The sequence below is a fragment of the Apis cerana genome, linkage group LG16 (genome assembly GCF_029169275.1).
Source record: "Apis cerana isolate GH-2021 linkage group LG16, AcerK_1.0, whole genome shotgun sequence".
Lineage (NCBI taxonomy): Eukaryota > Metazoa > Arthropoda > Insecta > Hymenoptera > Apidae > Apis > Apis cerana.
The window spans coordinates 1,881,077-1,904,391 of record NC_083867.1 but is presented as its reverse complement, the minus strand read 5'-3'; the positions used below and the strand labels follow the sequence as shown (position 1 = coordinate 1,904,391).

The 23,315-nt window shown below is 21.1% G+C and overlaps 1 protein-coding gene across 5 annotated transcripts in view; it reads left to right on the top strand.

Moving 5' to 3' along the window:
* The first annotated feature begins 43 nt into the window (after window positions 1-43).
* The window catches only part of LOC108000463 (serine/threonine-protein kinase BRSK2), a 57,582-nt gene continuing 34,310 nt past the window's right edge, over window positions 44-23,315 (top strand). For all 5 annotated transcript variants that reach the window (XM_062086329.1, XM_062086326.1, XM_062086328.1 and 2 more), the window contains exon 1: window positions 44-266. In XM_062086329.1, the coding sequence (XP_061942313.1) occupies window positions 167-266 (100 nt within the window). In that variant the 5' untranslated portion in view covers window positions 44-166. The remainder of the gene's footprint in view (window positions 267-23,315) is intronic.

The window sequence follows — 23,315 nt, the reverse complement described above, 5'->3', positions numbered from 1 at the left end:
GAGCAGGAAGTAAAAGAGGAAAGGAAAGGAGCAAGAGACCGATACGCTGGCTGGGTGGGTGGGCGGGTGGCGGAAGAGGAAGTTAGGAGGAAGTTCCTTGTCGGCAAACCTGTTTTTCTAGGATAATCTAGCCAACCTGGCGGACCAGGAGGAAAGTGGCTCGACGATGCAGGGCAAGGAGAGCCCCGTCGGGTCCAACACCCAGGAGACCCATCAATATGTTGGTCCTTATCGACTGGAAAAGACCTTGGGAAAAGGGCAGACCGGTAAGTGCAACAGATCTTTCACTCTCTTGCATGCCTCCTATGTATCTATAAACGACTATACGACGATAAATCGTTTGGAAGATTCGCCGCGACACAAGGTCTGAACGGCGTTGCAGCGTTATTCGTTCGGAATGAACGAAAGACAATAAAGGACGAATAAAAAAAGTACCTACACGTTGCGATATTTTTGTCGTTTTTTCATACCGCTTCGTGTCTTTAGATGAGTTTAAATATTCAGTCAACTTTTTAATCGAATTGTAATATCTCGATTGTCTTGAAATTCTGGAAATTCTCGAAATTCGAAACTTTCGAGATATAAAATGATTATTTTTTTTAAATGTTATTTATTTTCTTAAAAACAAGATTTAAGAAATTTTAATTTCTAAAATTTTTCGAATTAAATAATAACAATAATCGTATTAGCTTGCAAAAAAATTAAATTTATATAATTTTTTCTCAATATAAATTATCATAATAATATAATGAAATTATACTAAAATACGATTGAAATTTAATTGAATTTATATTCCTACTTTAATCGTTTTATTCTTATTTTTAATCGAAAATATTTATTATCAATTAATATATCAATTAATTAACATTAATAAAAAATTCTACTCATTATTTTAAGAATCTAAATAAAATTACGATACATTAAAAACTTTGATTGAAATTATTTGAAATCATTATAATAATATAATTAAAAAAAAACATAATATAAAATATAACATAATAAAAATAATAAACGTAATAAATATAATAAAAAATAACATAAATATATATGTGTAAATGATAATCATAAAATATAATTAAAATAAATATAATAATTATAACATAAATTATAATTAATATTACGGATTATCAAATGTATCAGATTATTAAAATTTAAAAATTTTAATTAAAAATTTTTTCCTATTATAACAGAATATCTAACATCTTCGATTCGCCTTTCTCTTATTATTTTTATTTTACACATATGCAAAGAAATATATTTTCAATTATGAAATTAAAAAATTATAATTATGCGTAATTATTTTTTTTCTGGTATCATTTTTGATATAGTGTATTGTAAATTGCAGTTATTGAAAAATATTTATTGTTGTACAAAAAAGTCGATACAAATCTTTGGTTTAATTCTACAGAGAATGTAAAATTTCTACTTTATATTTATGGCCTTATTTAAAGAATTGGTTTTTTAATTTCAAAAAATGAGAGAAAATAGTATTATAATAAGGGAAAAGCAAAAGTAAGACAAGCAAATGGTATTAAAAAAACAAATTAGAGTACTTACTGTACTAACAATAAAGTTTGAAATTTAATGTTAATTTTAATGATAGATATGTAAAAATTAATTCAGTATTTTTTTAGATTTATTTGTAAAGAATTATTTTTTATAATTTTAATATATATTATTTTACATTTTTACAATAATTATTTATTAAAATAACTATATTGTTCTGTTTATATTATATTCAATTTATCCAATTTAATAATTTATGAAAATTTATACTTTATATATAAAATAGAATTAATTATTGAAATCTTTAATTATTGAAAACTTTTAAAATATCAGTATTAGACTTCAATTTTAATGATAAAATATTATTTTATAATAATTTGAATTATTAAAAATTAAGAATAAAAAAATAATACAATATATCACATTAAAGAAAAAATTAAAAATTTTTAATTAATTAATTACTCAAAAATAAAAATTTGCATATTTTGTGGCATGATTTTCTGGCATAAAGATAATTTTATTTTTTTAAGATAATAGATATTACGTTTAACGAACTTATTTCAGACAAGTTTCAAATTTTCTAATAATGATTTTGATCTGATAATTGGTTTGAAATTATCTAAATGGAGAATAAAGCTAACATAAAATAAAATCAAATTAGAAAAATAAAATAGAATAAAATGGAAAAATCTTTGATTAAAAATAAAAAGATTATTAAACAATTTTTCCCTTGTGAATCAGTTTGATAGCAAGTAGTGATTAAATTAAAATAAGTTCTAATATGTAATTATTGAAACGATTGAAATAATTATAACAATTGAATTACAAATCATAATACACAATTGATCAAATAATATATAATAAATAATAATATGTATGCAAGTATTTAAGTTCTAATTTTGAACAATTTAACAAAAAAAATCTAAATTAATTTCTATACTTAATATTACAGTATATCAAAAAAATAAAAAAAATTATTTTTTTATACTTTCCTGAAAATTCTATCAATCATTCATGAAATTTTATAGGTATATGTAATTATATTTTTCATAATTTTTCATTACTTAATAATTAATGGAGTATATTTAGTATATTTTAACATGAAACTATAATAAAACAAGGATACTTTTACAACATACGTGTTTGAATTGTAGTTATATTTAAATTTTTGGCCAAAACTTATATGCTCGTCCATTATATTCATATAATTTACTTTCTTATGACTATTTATAATAATAAGTAAAAGGAAATAACGGAAAAGAAAATTATTATAATAATATACACAATTGTAATAAGAAAAATACTTAAAACAATTACGATAACAGAACTTTCAAAAAATTTATTTTTATTTTGGTTAAAATCCATACAACATACAAATCAAAATATACATATTGAATAAAAAAAATAAAAAAATTTTATAAATATCACAATATGCATTATATTATGCCATTATATTATGCCAATTTTTAATTAAAAATATTCTTATATTTATTCTTATATTCTTATATTGTACAACATTCTTTTTTTAAAAGATATTTCACTAGATATTTTAAAAATATTTAAATAAAACATATCCTATATATCATCAATGCCCTACTTTTTATATATAATCACTATGTATAATCAGATATATTATAAAGATCCATATGAAATAATACATATATGAATTGTATATTATTCCATATATGTAAGATTATATTGGATCGTATGTATCCCATGGAATAATGCTTGAAAAAGTTAAGATATATTTTTGTTATACTATCGTATTATACATAATGCAATGTAATGTTAATCATATCAAATATATCGTAGATACATCGAATTCACGATAAATATTATCAACGTGTCATAAAACAATTATTTAACAATTGATTAATTTTTCTAATCCGACTGAATGCATGATTAATTCGATAAAAGAATTTAAGATTTCGCAGAGAAAAAAACATTTTGATATAAATAGAAGATAGTTCCATATTTAAAAAATTCGGATCAAAATATCATAAAGTCTGAATATTTAAATTACGTAAATTATATAAATTATTTGCCTATTATAATCAAAAAAATAAAGAAAATATTTAAAGATTTATCAATAGTCATTCAATTATTTTTTTGATTAATATTAAAACATTAATTTTATAAGTATTTTTCTAATTTAGCTAAAATTGCTGCAAGATTGCTCTTCAATTTTTGCCGCAGCTCGTTACGTTTTGTTCGATCGCCAATAAGATCTCTGATCCGCAAAACCTCGAGTATACCTATATTTCAACACGATTGTATTCGGTACGAAGCATGAGGGCGCTGCATTCGCAACGTAAAATTTCATTGCGCGGTTGAAAGACAACTGCAGAACTGAAAAAAAAAAAAAGAAAGTCGAGAGCTATATGTCCCCTTTCCACGGTCTGCCACGACCGCTTTTACAGCGTCGTCCTTTAACGTGTTGTTCCATATATCTCCAAAGCGGTCAGAAACGCGAAGAAAATGCATCTTCCCCGAGGAGGAAGAATGCGCTTTTCATTCACCGCGTATACGTTTTCTTTGCTGCAAGCTTGTGACTGTTCCCGTGAACTCGGCCACGGCAAACAAAGCTTGATGAAACAATTGTCGACTTGTGCTACGCGATAAACGAGTTGACCGATTAACACGTTTGTTACTATAGATCTTCAGTCATCATTAGTCAACCATAGATGTCGCTAGTGTTTTTTGTTTTCGTAATATAGAGATAGATTTATATAAAGTTTATTTTAAATAATTAGTACCTTGAATATCATCATCAGTTAAGATGTATAAATTTTTTGTTATTATTATACTCAAACATTACTATATTAAACTTTCATTTTTATTTTATTTCTTATATTTTTATTATATTATACATTACAAAGTGTCGTATTATTTGATATAATATATATTGAATGAAATTTTTATATTATAATTTTCATATGGATATTTTCATTGTGCAATGACTTTGATGATATACAATATATGACAATAATTAAGATTGAAAAAAATTTTAAATAATTTGAGATTAAATATTACAAAACTGAAGTATTTTCACAAATATTTTCACAAGCAATTACTATTTCATTTAATATTTGAATTTAATATAATTTTAAAATATTATTATAATTAATTTTGGCCATATGAATCATTTTAAAATTAATATTTTTATTTATAGTGTTAAATTTATTATTTACAAATATCTAAGAATTTAAATTTTAAATTACTTGTGCACATCTTTATTCTTCAAACTATAAAGCGCTTCATATAGTTTTTATTATTTATTATTATTTATAATCTTAGAATTTTTTATTTTTCAATTTGCAATAGGCCATAAATCGTTATATTGTAAAGTTGAGATATGTCACTATTTGTAGCATATTATTTAATTTTATGCTTATGTTAAATAATATTTTAAAATGCTATTTCGTTAATATTTAAATTGCAAATTAATTTTATCGTAAATAGCATTTTAAAATAATATTTATGATTTATTAGATTCAAAAATAGAAAATAATGAAATGAAAAAAAGATATATAAATTTTAATTTAAAAATTAAAGATATTGTATTGAGTTCATATACATATGTAGATTGTACATTTTGTATATTTTTTTATATAATATAATACAACATTCAATAGTATATAAATAGTATGACTTTAATACCTACATCATATTATAAAAAGACAAGATTAGAAAATGTTTATTTAAATATTAATTAAATATTAATTAAATGTTAATTAAAATATTATTTTTTTATATTTTAATAAAATTATTTATTTCAAAAGTTTATTTGCAAAATTTAATCACTTGAAAAAATAAAAATATTTATTTTTAATTATTTATTTAAAAAATTTTTTTTCCAGCTTAAGTAATACCAATTATTTATAATAATAATAAATAGAATATAATAAAATAATATTTCAATTAATATTTATATAATATTCGCATTATTTAATACTTATTAAATTATTTATTATTTAATATTATATAATATTTGTTTATATTATTTTTTTACTATATTGTTTATAGTCAAGAAAAAATATTTATATATTAGATTCATGGTCAAAGATATATGATTATTTGGCACCTCGAAATAATATTCAATATAAATATTGAATATTAAATATGATGATAATTGTAATAAGCATATAATAATGTTATTAAGAAATAATAATAATATAAATATTTAATGTTGCAATACCAATTATTTTCATCAAAATCAAATAATAAATTACAATTGCAAATAAATAATTTATTTTATGAAGTATATATTTGTAATAAATAAAATATTTAAATATAAATATATATTTACATTAATTTAATTTTCGTATGAATTATTTTATAAAATATTATTCAAGAAATAAAATATTTTTCAAATAACTTTAAAATATAATTTTAAAATACTGTAATTTGAAAGTTTCTCAAAACTTTATGAATAATTTAATACGTATTACAGGCTTAAGAGATTAAAATTCCAATATTTATTTTATATTTTTTAATTAAAAATATAGATACACATTTGAAATATTATTTCAAATAATATAATTTCATTAATATCCATAATTCTATGAATAAAAATAAATTATTAGAATTAGGTTTATATATATAAAATTTAATAATTATTATATATAATAATTTATAACATATAAGATACAATATGTTATATCATGTTTCTACTAATTCTGTTTAAAAAAAATTATTTTGATTCTTTTTTGATTAAATAAATAATAAATTTGAAATAAATAAGTAATCAAATAATTTATAATTATCATTATTACAATTATTATATTATAAAAAAATTGATATTATCTATATTTATAAATTACAATTACAATTAAAATTAGATTTTTTAATATAATTATTTATCAGTTCAACTTCAAATAAATCTAATTGGTTATCGTGAAGAGACGATAAGAAGAATATTTATTGAGAATTAATTGAAACAACATTGGAGAAGATTTTTTATGCTTAGCTTTATTCTTCATGTTATTTCAATTGATAAGTTTTGTATAATTTAATTAAAACGATATATTTAGAACGATATCTAATTATTTCTAAAAATCTAGTTCTTTCTTAGATTATTAAAAAACTGAGCAAGATATCGTTCAAGGCAGATTTTTATTAATAAAAGCATTGCATAACTAAGTAGTGGAAATAACATATAAATTCGGAAGGAAATCCATGATTGGCTAATGCTTTCGTTATAATGATTACAATAATGTGATAAAATCAGTGATCATTAAGATTGCAGAAATTGAAATTTTTATGAACATAAATAAAAAAGTGGAGTTTAAATAAAAATTTATTTTATTTTTTACTCTTTCTTTTTTTTTATTTTAATGTATATTAAATTTTAAATATTTTATATATTTGCCATTTTATATATATATAATAGATGCATTTTATATATTTTTATACATTTTTATACATTTAAATATTTCATAAATGCTAGCTAGAATAATGTATTATTTTAATTTTACTGATAACTAATGCATTATTCAAAGTTTCTCAAATGTTCTCAATTTTTTTGAATTTAGATATTGTAGCTTTTAAAATAAACATTTTATTTATTTAAAGTAAGAATACATTTTGATATATATTATTAATTTATTTATTATATTTTTGATTTATATATGTTAGTAATTTATTACTTATTTAAAAAGAAAAAAATATTAGAAAAATATTACTGTAAATGTTTAAATAATAATATTAAAATATATGTTTTAAATTTATTATAAAAAATTTTAATTGTTTGATCAACTGCACAAATTGCATTTTTCAAAATTATTTATGCAAATACTAATAAGTATTAAATATTTTTTATGTGTAGTAAAATTTTAAAAAAATTTTTATGTCATATTTGTATTCTAACATATTGGTTCGTATAAGGAATGAAAAAAAGTTTACGATGGAGATTGACAAAGTGGGTTCATGAGAAGCGTAAGCGTGACCAAGCACAATTAATGATCCGTAAGCGCGACCGTTCGACACGATCGTTTTATGACAATATAAAGGAGAACATTTCACGCGCAAGGATCAATTAACAAAAAAAGAACTAATTTTGGAAAAAAAATTTCTATTATATTAATTTTAATCAAATTTAAAAAAATGAGAATATGGAATTTGATTTGAAAAAAAAATCGTACATTTTATCTCACTTACAATGAAACGAATTGAAATATTTTTATTTCAGTGAAAGATTAATTTTTTACTGAAAGATTGATTTTCTGATATTGATATTTTCTGAATGTATATTATTTCCTAACATTAAGCATTTTTTTTAAATAAAAAAAAATAAAAATGATTAAACAATTAAATATTATGTTAAATAAAATGAAAAATAATTATATTTAAAATAAAATGTTTGCGAATAAAATCATATTTGAAGAATAAACTATTTTCAAATGATTTATGTGTTAAATATTAAATTCTTTTAAATTATAATACAATTAAATAATACAAAATAAAAGATAACATATAATAAAATATAAGCATAGATTTCGTCATAAATCAAGAAGCACACAAGTTAAAAAGTATGAAAAAACAAACTCACATATATATACTCATATCTAGACAAAAAAAAAGTAAAAATAAAAATTTCCGTAAAAATTTTCATAAAAAAACAATCATAATAAAACATTTTTACATTTTCGTAATAAAATAATACTTAAGATGAAAAATAAAAAGTAAAATGGAAATGTAATAATAATTATTTAAAGAATTTATTTCAATGACTTGTTCCTGCTATATAATATACATGCATGTAATGTAAAAAAATATATAAAAATATTCTATGATTTTTGGTAATATCATGATATAAACTTTCATTTTATTCTACATTTTATCTATTTATATGTATTTGTTTATAAGTTAATTATAACTGAAATCGATTCATTTAGTTTTATTTTAAAAAGAAGAATTTCAAATATATTAATAAAAGTTTAATTACAAAAAAGAAAAATTAAAAATAATAAATTTTTAATCAGAATATCACAAATATAATAATAACAATTTAATCAAAAGTTAAAAATATTAAAATTTTACCAGTTTATTAATATTAAATACACTTTTTTTCGACTTGATTCTTGGCCCTCTTTTTTTTTGCTCTTCTCTACAAAAAATGTAAACATCAAACTCCAAACGCCAAACTTCGGTCAAACCATATCAGAAAAATCAATATTCCTGTTGAACGACTGTGAAACTTTGGTCTCGAATCTTTCTTATTCACCATAATGTGAAATTGTACATCGTCAAACATCGTGAAACCAACTGTACATAAGTACGCGTACACTTTGTCGACAATCGATTAAGACAAGCAAAGGTTACATTGCTGCCTAACATTTGATTCCAAAGTCACGCGTTCCAAGATGAAACAGTTTCAAAGAAAGAGACAGAAAGAAAGAGAGAGTCAGGGCATGGCACGACAAATCGATGCGATCGAACGTTATGCGGCAAAACGAATTCAGTATTCATGTCGATCCTCACGATATCATTCATGTCTTTAAGGTCATCGCACATATAATAACATAACATATGAACTTCACCAGACGGACATGGATATATACAGAGTGTTGATATATTCAAGAATCGATAATAAAGGTTAAAATAAATGCAAAAATTAATATATAAAAATAGCAGTTTAGATTTATTTATTAAGTTATAAATAATTTAAATTTGCATTAGATGAAGTGAAACGAAGACAGAATGAAGTGGCAATATAAAAGTGATATTTCTTTGTTTTTATTTCTGTTTCAATTATAATTTAATTTAATGTGAACTTGAATTACTTAATAAATAAACCTCAATCAATATTTTTATATATTTTTATGTTTATTTTATCTTTCAAAATCGAAATCTTAATATATATTATATCATATAAATAGATTGTATAAATGATAATATTAGTGATTTATTTTTTATTCTTTTTTTATAAAACTTCTGTCAAATATTTTTTATATTTTTCAAAAAATAAGATTAAACATAATATATTTTCAATTATATTTCGAAATGAAAAAGACAAGACATATGTGTTTCCAAGAATACAAAACTTTTATACATAATGAAATGAAAAAATATAATAATTTCTAATTTTTTTAATAAAGTATATTTTATAATAAAAACTGAAAGTAAAAACTAAAAATCTAAAAAATTTAGTTACTGTTAATTTACAATTACATTTATTTATAGGAATTGGGCATAAGATATTACAGAATTATTAAAATAAATAAAACAATTTAAAAAATAAATAATTATTTCAAATAAAATATAAAATAAATTTATTTGAAATAAAAATATTTATGTTTCATATATAAAAAACAAAAATTCCAATTTATATTAAATTAAAAATGTACAAATCAAAAAAGAATACGTGTATTTATTTATTGTTAGATTTATAAAAAGTAAGCATTTTTAGAAATTTCCTCGTAAAAAGATCATTTTATCATAAAAAAACATTTTCATATTTTCGTAGAGAAATTAAATAATAAATATCTAAATACCAAATAAAATAATAAATATTTAAAAATAATTGTTTTAAATGCATTTTTCATAATAATATTATTTAAAATAATATAACTAAAAAATATATATTTGAATAATTATATTATAAATAAAAACTTAATTCGGTATATAATAACATTTACTTAAATAAATAAAAATCCAATTCGTGACAATATGGTTGATTGTCAATCATAGTAGTGCATATGTATGTATAGTCAGACAGACCACTGAGGTACAAAATAACGGATATATGAATTACGTATCATCCCAAAGAAAATCAAAAATATTTAGCGAATCGTATTCATGATCGAAAATAGGCATAACAAATATATCAATAATTTAATATCGTTTGCCAAATTTTTATCATCGATCGTAAAATACAATAAATCAATAAAATTCCTTCGTAAAATAAAATTTCTTCCAAGATTTTTATTTTACGCTCTACTATTCTCTTCCATGTTTCTCGATCAAGAAAATTCGTCAGATATCGATACATCCTTGTCCTCCTATAATGTCCTCGATACATAGCAAATCTCCGAAGGTTGCGGTATGACCTAATTTTCTCTTCACTTATCACAAGTGGTATAAAAGTGAAATAACGGATAAAATTTAACTTTATTTTAAATCTTTTCATATCTAAAATTCAATATCTTTTCATATATAAAATTATGTTCATTTTTTTCATTCGTTTGTCGTTTACAGAATTTCATTATTTAGTTGAACACTTTTTATGAATATATATATATGGAGAATCGTTCCACTGGGAATAATGACCTTGGAACTAATGAAGCGAATAATTTTACGCATATAACATTTTCTTCAAATTTTCTTCAAATTTTTCGATTCATCTTTCACTTTTTATTAGTTTTCATTTTCTATAATTATTAATAAAGATGAAATGAGGAATTTTATATTTTTAATTACTATATATGATAATTTTTATATATTACATATTTTATATATCTTATAAGGATATTCGCTTAAAAATTTTAATTATAATAGAACTTAATATATATATAGAATAATATACATAAGATGCATACAGTAATTTTCTTGATATTAAAAATATTTCTAAATAAAATTATATTAGAAATATAAAAAGATTCTGAAAATTTGGATTAATTTCATCTTTTCAAAAAGATATTCTATCAAAAAAAAAAAAAAATAAAATTATATGAACAAGTAAATATTATAAATGAGTTTCTGTAATTATTTTTAGCAAAAAAATGCTTTAATTAGTAAATTATATTTCATTTATGAAAAAATAATAAAAATAAATAAATAAGAAATCAAAAAAATTATAAATAATTCTTATATATTATAAATAAATATGATTTTACTATTAATAACATATAAACAAGTATTCGATCTAACTTTCGAATTAATTTATTCATTAAAAACAAATATATTTTCAAATTTCCCTCGGGATACTAGTTATGAATAACCAACGTGATCCAAAGGAATTGAACTTAATTTAAATACAGAATTACGTGTATGGGATAAATGTAGATTAGATTGTATGCCAGTAATCTATCGATATAGTGCAGAGAAATTAAGAGCATTGCATATATATATATATATATATATATATATATACACACATAAAAGTTTATAAAAATTTTTAATTGAATATAATGAATCATATACAACTAATTCATTTGCAAAATTTGGTTTGATTCCAAAAGTAATGACTTCTCAAATATTTTAATCTTATATTAATAATTTTTAAAATATAATTTTTTATCATAGATTCTATTTTCTATTTTCTTAAACAATTAAATATTAATATACAATTTTTCATAAAATTTATCAAATATCTAATATGGATAAATTTTTGGATCTGTAAAAATCTCGATAATTATTAAAAATATTTTGAACAAAAATTATACGGTTCTAAAAAAAATAAAGTCAATTATTTATTTGACTTTTTGATGATCTTGAAAGGTTCTATGAAAATCAAATTCAAATTTATTTATTAAATATAAAAATTAAATAGAAATATGTATTTGTTATTATTAATTTTATTTAAAATAATAAAAGATCGTACCATACGTACCATATTATTAAACATTATTTATTTTTATAAGTTTTTGTTAAATTATTTTTAAAATTTATACATCTATTTTATACAAATCGATTTCGCGATATAAATTTTAAAATTTGATATATTGTTGATCATCATGATATATAAAAAATCGAGCAATCTTTTTACAGATACATTAAATACTGCATTATAATAATTTAATATTTCAAAATTATATTATTAATAAAAAAAATTTTTGATATCTCATTTTATTCTATTTTTTTCTATTATAACTTAACATTTGTTCTTTACATCCACATTTATCATATATTTTGTAGAAGATTATATAATTTATATTTCACTTATTCAATTCTTTAATAAAATAATAACAATAAAATGGAATGATTTATCGTACATTCTTGTACGTACATTCATAAAATTTATCAAAATTTATCAAAATTTATCAAAAAGACGCGATTTAAATCAAAATCAATCGAGAATAACTGAATAATTCTCATGTAAATGCAAATTTCAATTTGTTTTTAATTGTATGTCGTTTATATTGCTGAGTACAGTTGCAATTTAATTAAAACTAGAATGTAAATATATAGCCACACAAAATGCATATGTACACAATAGAAAATTCATCCTGATCATCCTTAGAATCTTGTGAATATAATTATGAAGCTACAATTAAATAGATATAACTTCACGATTATACGATTGTGAAATAATAATTAAAGCATACTACGCGTGACAGCAAAAGTCGCAATTTCTATATTGTTTAAATGTACCTTGTCATTTGATGACATATGAAGAAAATTTTCAAATGCATATGAATATAGATTTTCTAAAACTTTGTTACCATTCTACTTGAATATTTTATTTTAGTTAAATGATATTTCTTTCGATGTTACAGAATTATATGAGAAGAGTTTCCATGAGATCTGCAATGATATTATGAACTTTAAAAAAAACTAATCAAAGAATTATTTATAGTAAAAAAAATTTAATACAATTTGGATATCAAAAATCATTGAGCAAAATTAAAAAATTGATTATGTTTCATGCAATAATCTTGAATTATTTGGATAAAAATGTTTAAAATGATAAATTATTTACATTATTTACATTATTATATGGATAATGTTTTATTTCTAAATTTGTTCTTTGTTATCTTCTTTGAAAAAGAATTACATAAATTTAAATATTTATAATATATTTGATTATATATTTTAAATTTTGTTATTTACAAGGTATAAAAATATGAATTAATAATAATTGTAGTTTGTAAAATATGTTAATTAATTTTTTATAATAATATAATATATTATATAATGATAATATTTATTTAAGCAATAAAAATTTTTTAAATATGCCAAAATATTAAATATAGTTATGAAATAAAAAGATATATACACATATATAATAAATATATTACAAAATATTAAACACATTTTTTTTTATAAATTTTATAATATAAATTTAATAATGATTATAATTTTATGTTTTATAACTCAAGAATTGAAAATGAGAAATCAATTATTTAAATTATTTTTCCAAAAATTATTTAATTATAAAATATAAATATTTTAAATATATATAATTCTTAACATTTCTCATTTACGTTTAAAATGCATATAAAATAAATTAGTTCTTGTACTCATTTAAGTTTAAAAACTCATTAAAGTTTAAAAACTGTTTTTTTATCATCTTTTTAAAAATATTTCTTAACTTTTTAATTATTATTTTTTTTATTTTATAAATTGTATTATTTTGTTTTAATGTTATTATTATACATTAATTTAATTTTCAAAATGAACATGTTAAACATTTACAATAATAATTTTATTTAATTTGAATTTTCTTTATCTAAAATTATTTTTATAAAAAATAATATTTATTGAAAAAAAAATTATAACAAAATTCAAAAACAAATAATTTTTATGTAATAAATTTTAGTGAATTCGTTCTTACCTAAAATCAAAGAATCACATTGGTGAGTTTCCATCGAGTGAACTTATTATTTCCAGGAAGAAAAGGAATGAAAACATCTTCTGAAACTGAAATATGTCTGGACTGCGTTGATAATAATTTGCCGATAAACCTGTGACAGACACACGAGACGTTGGCGAATTTAAGGGAATTCGATGAAACGCGCAATCCGTGAAATATAGAGATATAATTCGATTTCGTCAGTGAGCACGGTCGCATCCAATACAAAAAGAGGATTCCCGCAAATACATTTGCATGTTGCCGTGGGTCATCGACCGAGCGAGACGTCGAATCGGTGCATTGCGTTTCAAATAAATTCTTCCATCGTTATTTCCGGAATACATATCGCGAGAAAACTTGTTATTTCTATATATTTTGTATTTTATCTATAACCTATTCGTTAAAATATTATTGTGTATATTAAATATTAACCTATATATTTCAAAAATTATTTTCAGCTAAACTTTTCTAAGGATTCACTTTTATGTAATCTTTTTTATACTTTTTGATATTATTTGATAAATAGAAGTGAAATATGTCTGTTTTAGAACTAAAAATCCATTGGTTCAAAGATTATGTGTATTTAGAGTTTGATAAATTAAATAAATCTTTATTTTCATAGTATAGATAATGTTTTTATAAGTATAAATGATTTTTGGCGTTTTTTTTTTTTTATTTGCTTCTTTAAAGAATTGAAAATTAGTATTAATTTAAATTAGTGAAAGTTTTTAATTTTATCATTTAAAAGAATATACTATTCAATATATATATATATAATAGAATATTGAATAGAATATTAAATAGAATATTGAATAATATTGAATAAAAATATAAATCTGTATAATAATGAATATCTTCATATATATATATATATAATTAAAATAATGATTAAAGCTTATATGTTTATATATATATTAACATATAAGCTTTAATCATTATTTTAATTATGAATAATTGCAATTATTTAAATTACAATATATATTTACATATAATACTTCAAATTATGTATTATTCTTTTATTTAATAAAATATATATCTAATTATATTAAAAGATAATACAATATTATAATAAGGACAATTATAGATAATGAAAAACATCAGAAATAATGGAATCAGCAGTCTCTGAAACTCCATCTTGGTAGTAGAGAAATGAGGTTAGGTTAGATTAAGTGTGTACTTACTTTCTTTACAAACCTTTTTTTCTTGCTTCTTCTTAATATTGATTCCAAGTTCTGTAAATTGAATTGATTATATCATCTTATAATTCAAACGTGACACAGATTTTATATACGATATAAGAAAATTTGATTTTTACACAAAACAAAACAAAGTGGCACAGTATCTAAAAAGAAAATTTAATAGCTTGACACAGATTCATCGAATTAGTTCCGAATAAGTAGTACCTTGACAGATGTAGGATTAAGCCGGCTCGTCGTCCCTAGCACAAGCAAGGCTTCTCTATTCTACATATACTATAAAACGACCGATTATACCTTCGTGTATGCGCGAACATTTCTCCCTAGACAAGAGCTATATAGAATGATTCACAAATTGATTCGTTGATATTTGAAGAAATAAATTTAAAATTATTAAAATAGATAAAGAATATTATATGCATTGAGAAGATTGAAAAATCAATTAATAAAATTAAATACTAATGTAAAGAAAAACAAAAAAATATAATAATATATACAATAAATATTGTATATGTATTTTAAGTATTAAATAAATTGTGAAAATTTTTTTAAAAAATTTTCAAGTACTTACAAAGTTGATGTTGGTTATATGTATATGTATTTAATAACTCATATTTATTATATTTTATATCTATTTTGATATTAAAAATAATTACCATCGTAATTCAATTATTGATAATTAACTAATTTTACTTGTAATTAAAAAATTTTCAAACTAGATTTATTTAAAAACAAAATTTTAAAATAATTTCAAATAAATTTAAAATAAATTTTATTTTTTTCGAATTATTATTACATATAAAATCACTTCTTATTTGGTTATATTATCATTATATTATTAGATCTATTATTTTAATGGTTTTCTTTTAATTCAATAAAGCCTAAACAATTCTAATCTTGTTTCTTACTATATCGATACATAAATAATATTCGTAATCTTTCTACTCTATTATCATATTGTATAAAAATATCAAGAGAATAGCAACAATTATTGTCGACAATTGGGTATCTGTATCGTTCTTTTTTACAAAAGAATCAAAATATATTGATTTAAAGAAGAGGCCTAGTATCATTGTCCGTAAATTGTGCGTGATGCAAATCATTATGAGAAGTGCACTTTAACTCCCCATAGCAATGCTAATTCTTGTCAATTTGTTGCGACTGACCGTGAAATCATTCATCGAATTGACGATATCGAAATTTCGTTTATTACAATAATTTCCGCTTAAAAGCATATTTCATAATTAATTACGATTTTTCTTTACTATCTTTTAAGTTCGCTCTAATATTTTATAATTACATATATTTTATATATGTAATATTTTATAATTACAATTAAAATTGATTTGGCATTGAAACTTTGAGGTTATCTAAAGTCATTGACTCATTTCTAATATAAATCAGCTCGAAGTTGATTTATATTTTTTATTGAAAAGATTGTAAATAGAAAAGAATGATAAATAAAAAAGAAAAAGAACAGTATAAATGATCGAAAAACATATTGATAGCACAATAATAATACTAATTAATAATATAATAACAATAATAATAATTAATAAAATTTTTTTTATTTTTAATCTTTTGTAATTTTTGGAATTTTTATTAGTAAAATTTAATTAAAATAAAAGGAAACACATTAGAAAATAATTCATTAAAGAAAAATCAAGAATAAAAAAAATTTTATGATTGCATTAGTTTATTTCACAAATATTTGATTTCGGATCATTACATCGCTGATGTATTGTATTCAGTGCTGCCAACTTTTTTATAGTTATTTTCTATAGATTTATCTTATAGTTATAAAATATTCATTGTAGAGTAATTGTAATCTAAGAAAAAAATCTATTTTCTAATATTTTATAATATATATAATAAAGTAGAATATTTTTTTAGATTTTATAATAACTTGGAATAATTAACATATTATAATATATTTATTATATATAATACTCAAATTGTACATTTCTTATTAGTTTCTTAGCTCATCGTATCATATTGAATCATTAATCGAATAATTCATAACACACATATATCAATATACAAGTCGGTTTCCTTTAAAGAGCAATTGTCCATCGATTTTTACATCATATATAATTCGATGCATAATTGCGATTTATCAACATTGAATATCTTTGTAACGAGGATAAATCACGTTCAACAAAGAAAAATTGTCTGGAGCGTTATGAAATGCTCAATAAATTGGAAGAGGAATTGTAATCACCGGAAAATCGTAAAAGGGCATTCGATTAATTAATTGACGAAGAGCGCTCGATTCTTCTGCGCCATCGCCAACTCGACGAGCTCTGATTCTTTCATCGTTTCTTTTCTTTTTTTTTTTTCGTTTTCTTTCCTTTTTTTTTTCATCGAATACTTAGAGAACAAAGGGAAGGAATCTACAGTGACTGCTTTTAAATGGATAAAGACATCGCATCGTTGTGGTCTTCGGAGACGATTTAAGCCAATTTAGCTAGTCCTATGAATCTTCCTTTTCGCGTTATTCTCTACTATCTTTGTTCCATCCAATATTTACTCCTTCTCTCTCTTATTACAAATCGTATATCTATGTTCTATCTATGTAATTCTTCGTTATACGGGTAACTTGTTATTATTTATTTTACCTTCCAATTTTTGAACAATCGTACTCGATTTCAATTCTATTTCAATTATATTTGAGGATATTAAAATGATTTATTAGTTAGTGACATCAAGTCGATGTTTTTATAAATAAGATTAATTCTGAAGATTAACTTTTTAACCAATAACGAAGATGTGTTTTACAATGGATGTGTGTTTAAATGTTAAAAAATAAAATAAATCTTTATTTAAGTTTCATTTTCTTAATCATGTTCAAAAAATATGATTTCACGTAAATATTCTTAATCTATTCTCAATGATTTTTGACAGATATACAATGATTAAAAAGAAGTTTCTTAAGATAAATACATAAAATTTAAAAATAATATAAAATTTAGTAACATTATAAAATCTTTATTCTATATTAATAAAGGTTTATTTTGATGAATTTTACAAAAATTTAACACTTATTTTATCTTATATGTAAACGAATATATTTCATGATCCTATTATAACCTTTAAAAGCCACCTTGAAATTATCATTTGATAATAACGAAAATTTTATACACAATAATATTTACATGATTTAACTCACTTTATTTTTTCAATACTTATACATATAATATATTTTCATGTGATATTATTTTAATGATTATAATTTCATTTTCTCAAATATAGATAAAAAATAGAAACAAAAAATGATTTATAATGATTTTTCTCCTCATTTATTGAATATTGTATAAATTATTAATTTTTTTTTTATTACCTTATGTACGACACAATCGATTTAAACGATAGGACAATGTTTTGATCGAACTTTTTTCCGTAATCATGGAACACTTGGTAAAATATTTTTCATTGGTCGAGCACGCGCAGACGTTAATGAAAAGCAAAAATTAATACCTGATACACGTAGTACTCGACTCTCCTAACGAGTATACGATATCAGTGTCTGCGGTTTGAAAAGTAATTTCACGAAAGAGAGCACACTCGCGGATTAATTATGAACCCTATAAAACAGTCGACCGTTTGATATTTCGAGTAGGGAAATGCGAAGAAACAACCGTAATTGAAGCGTTCCACTGGTCGAAACGTTTTCAAACCTGGCTTGACTAAAGTACTTACTTTATCCCTTCGATTCGAAACTGTGCGCCCCCTTTCTCCGCGCAATTTCCACCCAAACCCTCTTTTTCCGTCTTCCTCGTTGCTCCATAACCCTCCACTCGCTCTTTCTCGACAATTTGTCATGCTGAAATAATTGGACAAAACGATTCTTTTGAACAAGTACAACGAAATAAAGTACGGTGGAGTGGAGTAACGCTTAGTCTTGATTATCGGATTGGCCAAATGGTGTCTAAAAACTCGAAAAACTGCGGACAAAATTTATTTTTTCAGTATTTGCATGGAAGAAATATAAGAGAGGAGAGACAACAGAAGAGCATGAATGGAATAATTTTGTTTTATAATAAGAGATAATGAGAAAAACGATTTTAGGTCTAATTATAATATAATAATAATTTATAATATCAGAAGGATCGATTAATTTATTGTAATAATGTATGGTAGTAATAAGTTTTTCTCTTCATTTACTTTTATTTTACTTTATGTTTCAACTTTTGCAAATAAGTATTTCGTTGTATAAATTGCTTGAAATATTGAATAAAATACGGATATTTATGAATAGAATAATGTAATAAAACAGAATAAAATTGTTAATAATTTTATACGTATTGTTATTTAAGTATTCTTTAAGTTTTATAATAATAATATTATTGCTTTTTTCCAAATTAATTTTTTCTTTAATAATATACTATATTACTATATTATTATTATATGTTATATTAGATTAAATTATATATGTTATCTATAGATACAATATCAATTTTATTAAATTTTATATTAAATTTAATATTATAAATTAATTATCACTTTCAAAATTGTTCGGCTATGGTACGAAAAACTAAAAGTTAGGTTAAACATAACCTAACTTTTAATACATAAATTGCGACATCCATTATATATCACGTGATATATATTCAATATATTCAATATATACAATAATATTCAATATATACGTTCAATATATTTGCAGGCAAAATTATATTCAAAACATGAAAACATGTTAAGACTTCGAAAATTAATTTCACTTCTTTAAAAACATTATATATATATATATATGTATTAATTATATAATATACATATAATAATAAACATGATTTACTGGAGAGTTCTAAGTATTCAAATATTCTTATTATTTGTTTTGCCAGTTATAATAAATGTTCGAAATTCCTTTATTGTGGATAATTGCAGTTTTTCTTTCATTGAAATTAACGATTGTCGAATTCTTTCGAATATTTCTTCTCATCCAAAAATAGTAGTAAATTTTGGATACATTCCCAAAGTTGATTTTCTATTTCTGTCACATCTATTTTTATAAATCAACTATTTTTATCATAAATTGACCTCATAAATTTCACAACTTTCCTTTAAATTTTTCGACATTTGTAACTTTTCAATAAAATATTTTTGGATATAAATTTATATGAATTTTTTTTACTTATTGACTTTATTAATATATATATTATAGCATAAGTTTGATCGCGATTTTTTCGAATATCCTATATTATACTATACATAAATACAAAAATTTTTATTAAAATTAGAATTTTTAGATAAATTTCTTTATAAAATAATGCACAAAAATTGTTGTCCCTCATTGTAATTGAGATGTATCAGATTTCGATAAAAATATTTGTATTCGTTTATAATTTTGAAATAACGAGATGCGTCGGTACTTTAACGTTTCATACTACTGCGAATGAAGTAGCTCACCTCAAGTGATATAGACGTTTGTATAATGAAACAAATTAATTTCCTGTAATTCTACATGTACAAACATTTGCATGGGCTATTGTATATCTAAGATAATATATAAAATGTAAAAAATATTTATTTATTTAAATATTAAATCTTTGAATCTTTTTTTTTTAAATATTAAAAAAGTTTAAATATTAAAGATGGATATATTTATGCCATAAAGTATTGACTCTATTGATAAAATAGTTCTTGATTAAAATTTTTTATTCTTAAACTGAATTTTTTATTTTTCTAGGCTTTAAAAAAATCTGAAAAAATTGATATAATGAGATATTTATAAAAGTTTCTTATTTAATATACAAATGATACTTAAATGAAATATTTAAATCTTTCTTTTAATAAAAATAAAAATTCCAAAGGAAATTCAGAAAATAAGATATTATGGGAGAATTTAAGATATTCTTTCTAATTTATATACTTATATAATATATATATATATATATACTATTTATTTTTTTTATATTTTATTTTTTTTATATTTTATATGTACATATATATACATCATAAACGAAATTAAAAAAATTCAAATTTATAAAGAAATAAATTTTCAATAAATTCATTCGTACATATGATCATCAACTTTCCTTAAATAACAGCATATATTTATTGATAGAATTCAATGATACAAATACCAAAAAATTTTTTGTGAATAAATCAAAAACTAAAGTTGATTGTTGTTATTATATGTTACAGAAAAATTTGCTCAAAATGAAACCTTGTACAACATATTTCAAGCTTATTAAGACCGATAAAGAACTAATCGCAAGTTGACGACAGAAATATACTGACGTAATTATTGATATTTGAAATTATGAATATAAATTTCTTTAGAATATTTCAGAATATTTTTCGAATAATTTTACAATCATTTTCGTTTCAAAAAAATTGAACAATTTTCAATTGAAGAAACTTATTGATTAGAACTTAATGAGTCGTTATAATTAAAATATATATTTATCTATTTAACAAAAAAATACGTTTTTAAAATTTTTTTCATATTTTTAATTTTTCCCAGACACTGTGCAGTATCAAGAATCGTGTCCAATTACACGATGACAGCGGCTCGACATGATGTTACATGATATTAAACGAGAAATACACGACCCAATTCTATATATTGGAAATATTTCAGAATCTAACCCAAACACATCGAATCGTTAAAATATCCTAGTTTCCTACAGGAAAATGCGCGCGATTCAATGTAAATTTGTCGTCCAATTTACGAAAAGGATGAAATGGATATTTTCAATTAAAATTTACGATAATATTCGATGAGATTTTTCTTTTTATCAACTACTTTTCAACTCAATTTGACTTTAACTTTTCCGAAAGAATTATTAATCACGTTGTCTTTTACAAGTTTTCAAGAAAGGCAATGGTAAATAATCGAAATAAAATATAATTTCTTTTGCTATTCATAATTTACATTCGCGAACAAAAATTATTAAAAATGTGAATTTGAGTAATACTACAAATTATTTTATTTGAAATAATTAATTTTACTTAAAATATTATAAATTTTTCAATTCGACCAATTTATGTCTTTATTTTCAGCGCATAATTTTTTCTCATCGTGTAAAGTAATTTTGGATGGAAAAAGTTGGATTAGATTTGAAAAGTGATTAAAGAAAATTAGAAATTAAAGTTAGAAAATTAAAAAATTTCACAATTTTTCTAATTTGTAAAGTGCAATTATCTATTCTAAAGTAAATTAAAATGTTCTAAACTTTTGATAAGCAAAACGTATATCATATTATTTAAAAATATATGTCGAATTATAAAATATTCGCGAAATATCAGTAATTTTAATTTAACAAAAATATTTACAAAAATAATATTATAAAAAAATCATTTTCTCATATAGTTTCTTGATAAATTGATATTATTCAAATTATTGTTGCTTTTATGCATATATTGCTTCAATATTATAGAGCTACAAATAATTTAAAATTTTTTTCAATTTTCCAATATTGCATCATAATCGAAATATGATTTTTTGTTTACAATGTTTATCACATAAATAAAATCAATATGAGAAAAAAATATAAGTATAATATATTCATTTATATTTCTAAATATAAAATATACAAAATACATATGAAAATATGTATTTGCATAAAAATCTATAATTTATTAATTTACTCACTATTTTCGTTTTATTGAAATACTAATAAATTTATAATATAAAACTAACAGAAAAAATATAAAAATAAAAATTTCAAAATCTTTGTAGTATTCCTAAAATTTTTCAAAAACTAATTTATCTTTCTGTAAATAAATCTATAAATTTAGAAACAATTTTTTTCATTATTAAAAAAAATTATAGTTTTAATATAATTTTTTCATTCCACTCTATAGAATTAGGTAGAGATTAAGAATCGAATGATGAAGTATACTAACTTACGTTAGTAAGGCTTGACACGAAGTCTTTGCTTGAAAACTTTCCGTCATTTTCCAAGTGGAAGCAACTCGAAACCACTCAAGTAAAACCTCTATGTTTACCTATCACGGTAGTAGTATGTACACATACATATTCCCGACATCGTCTTCGACACCTAACCTCGAAAAAAGGATCGTATATCCATTTCCAATGCTATTTGTCGTTCGAAACGTAATCTTAGAAATTGCTTTTACTATTATATATACAA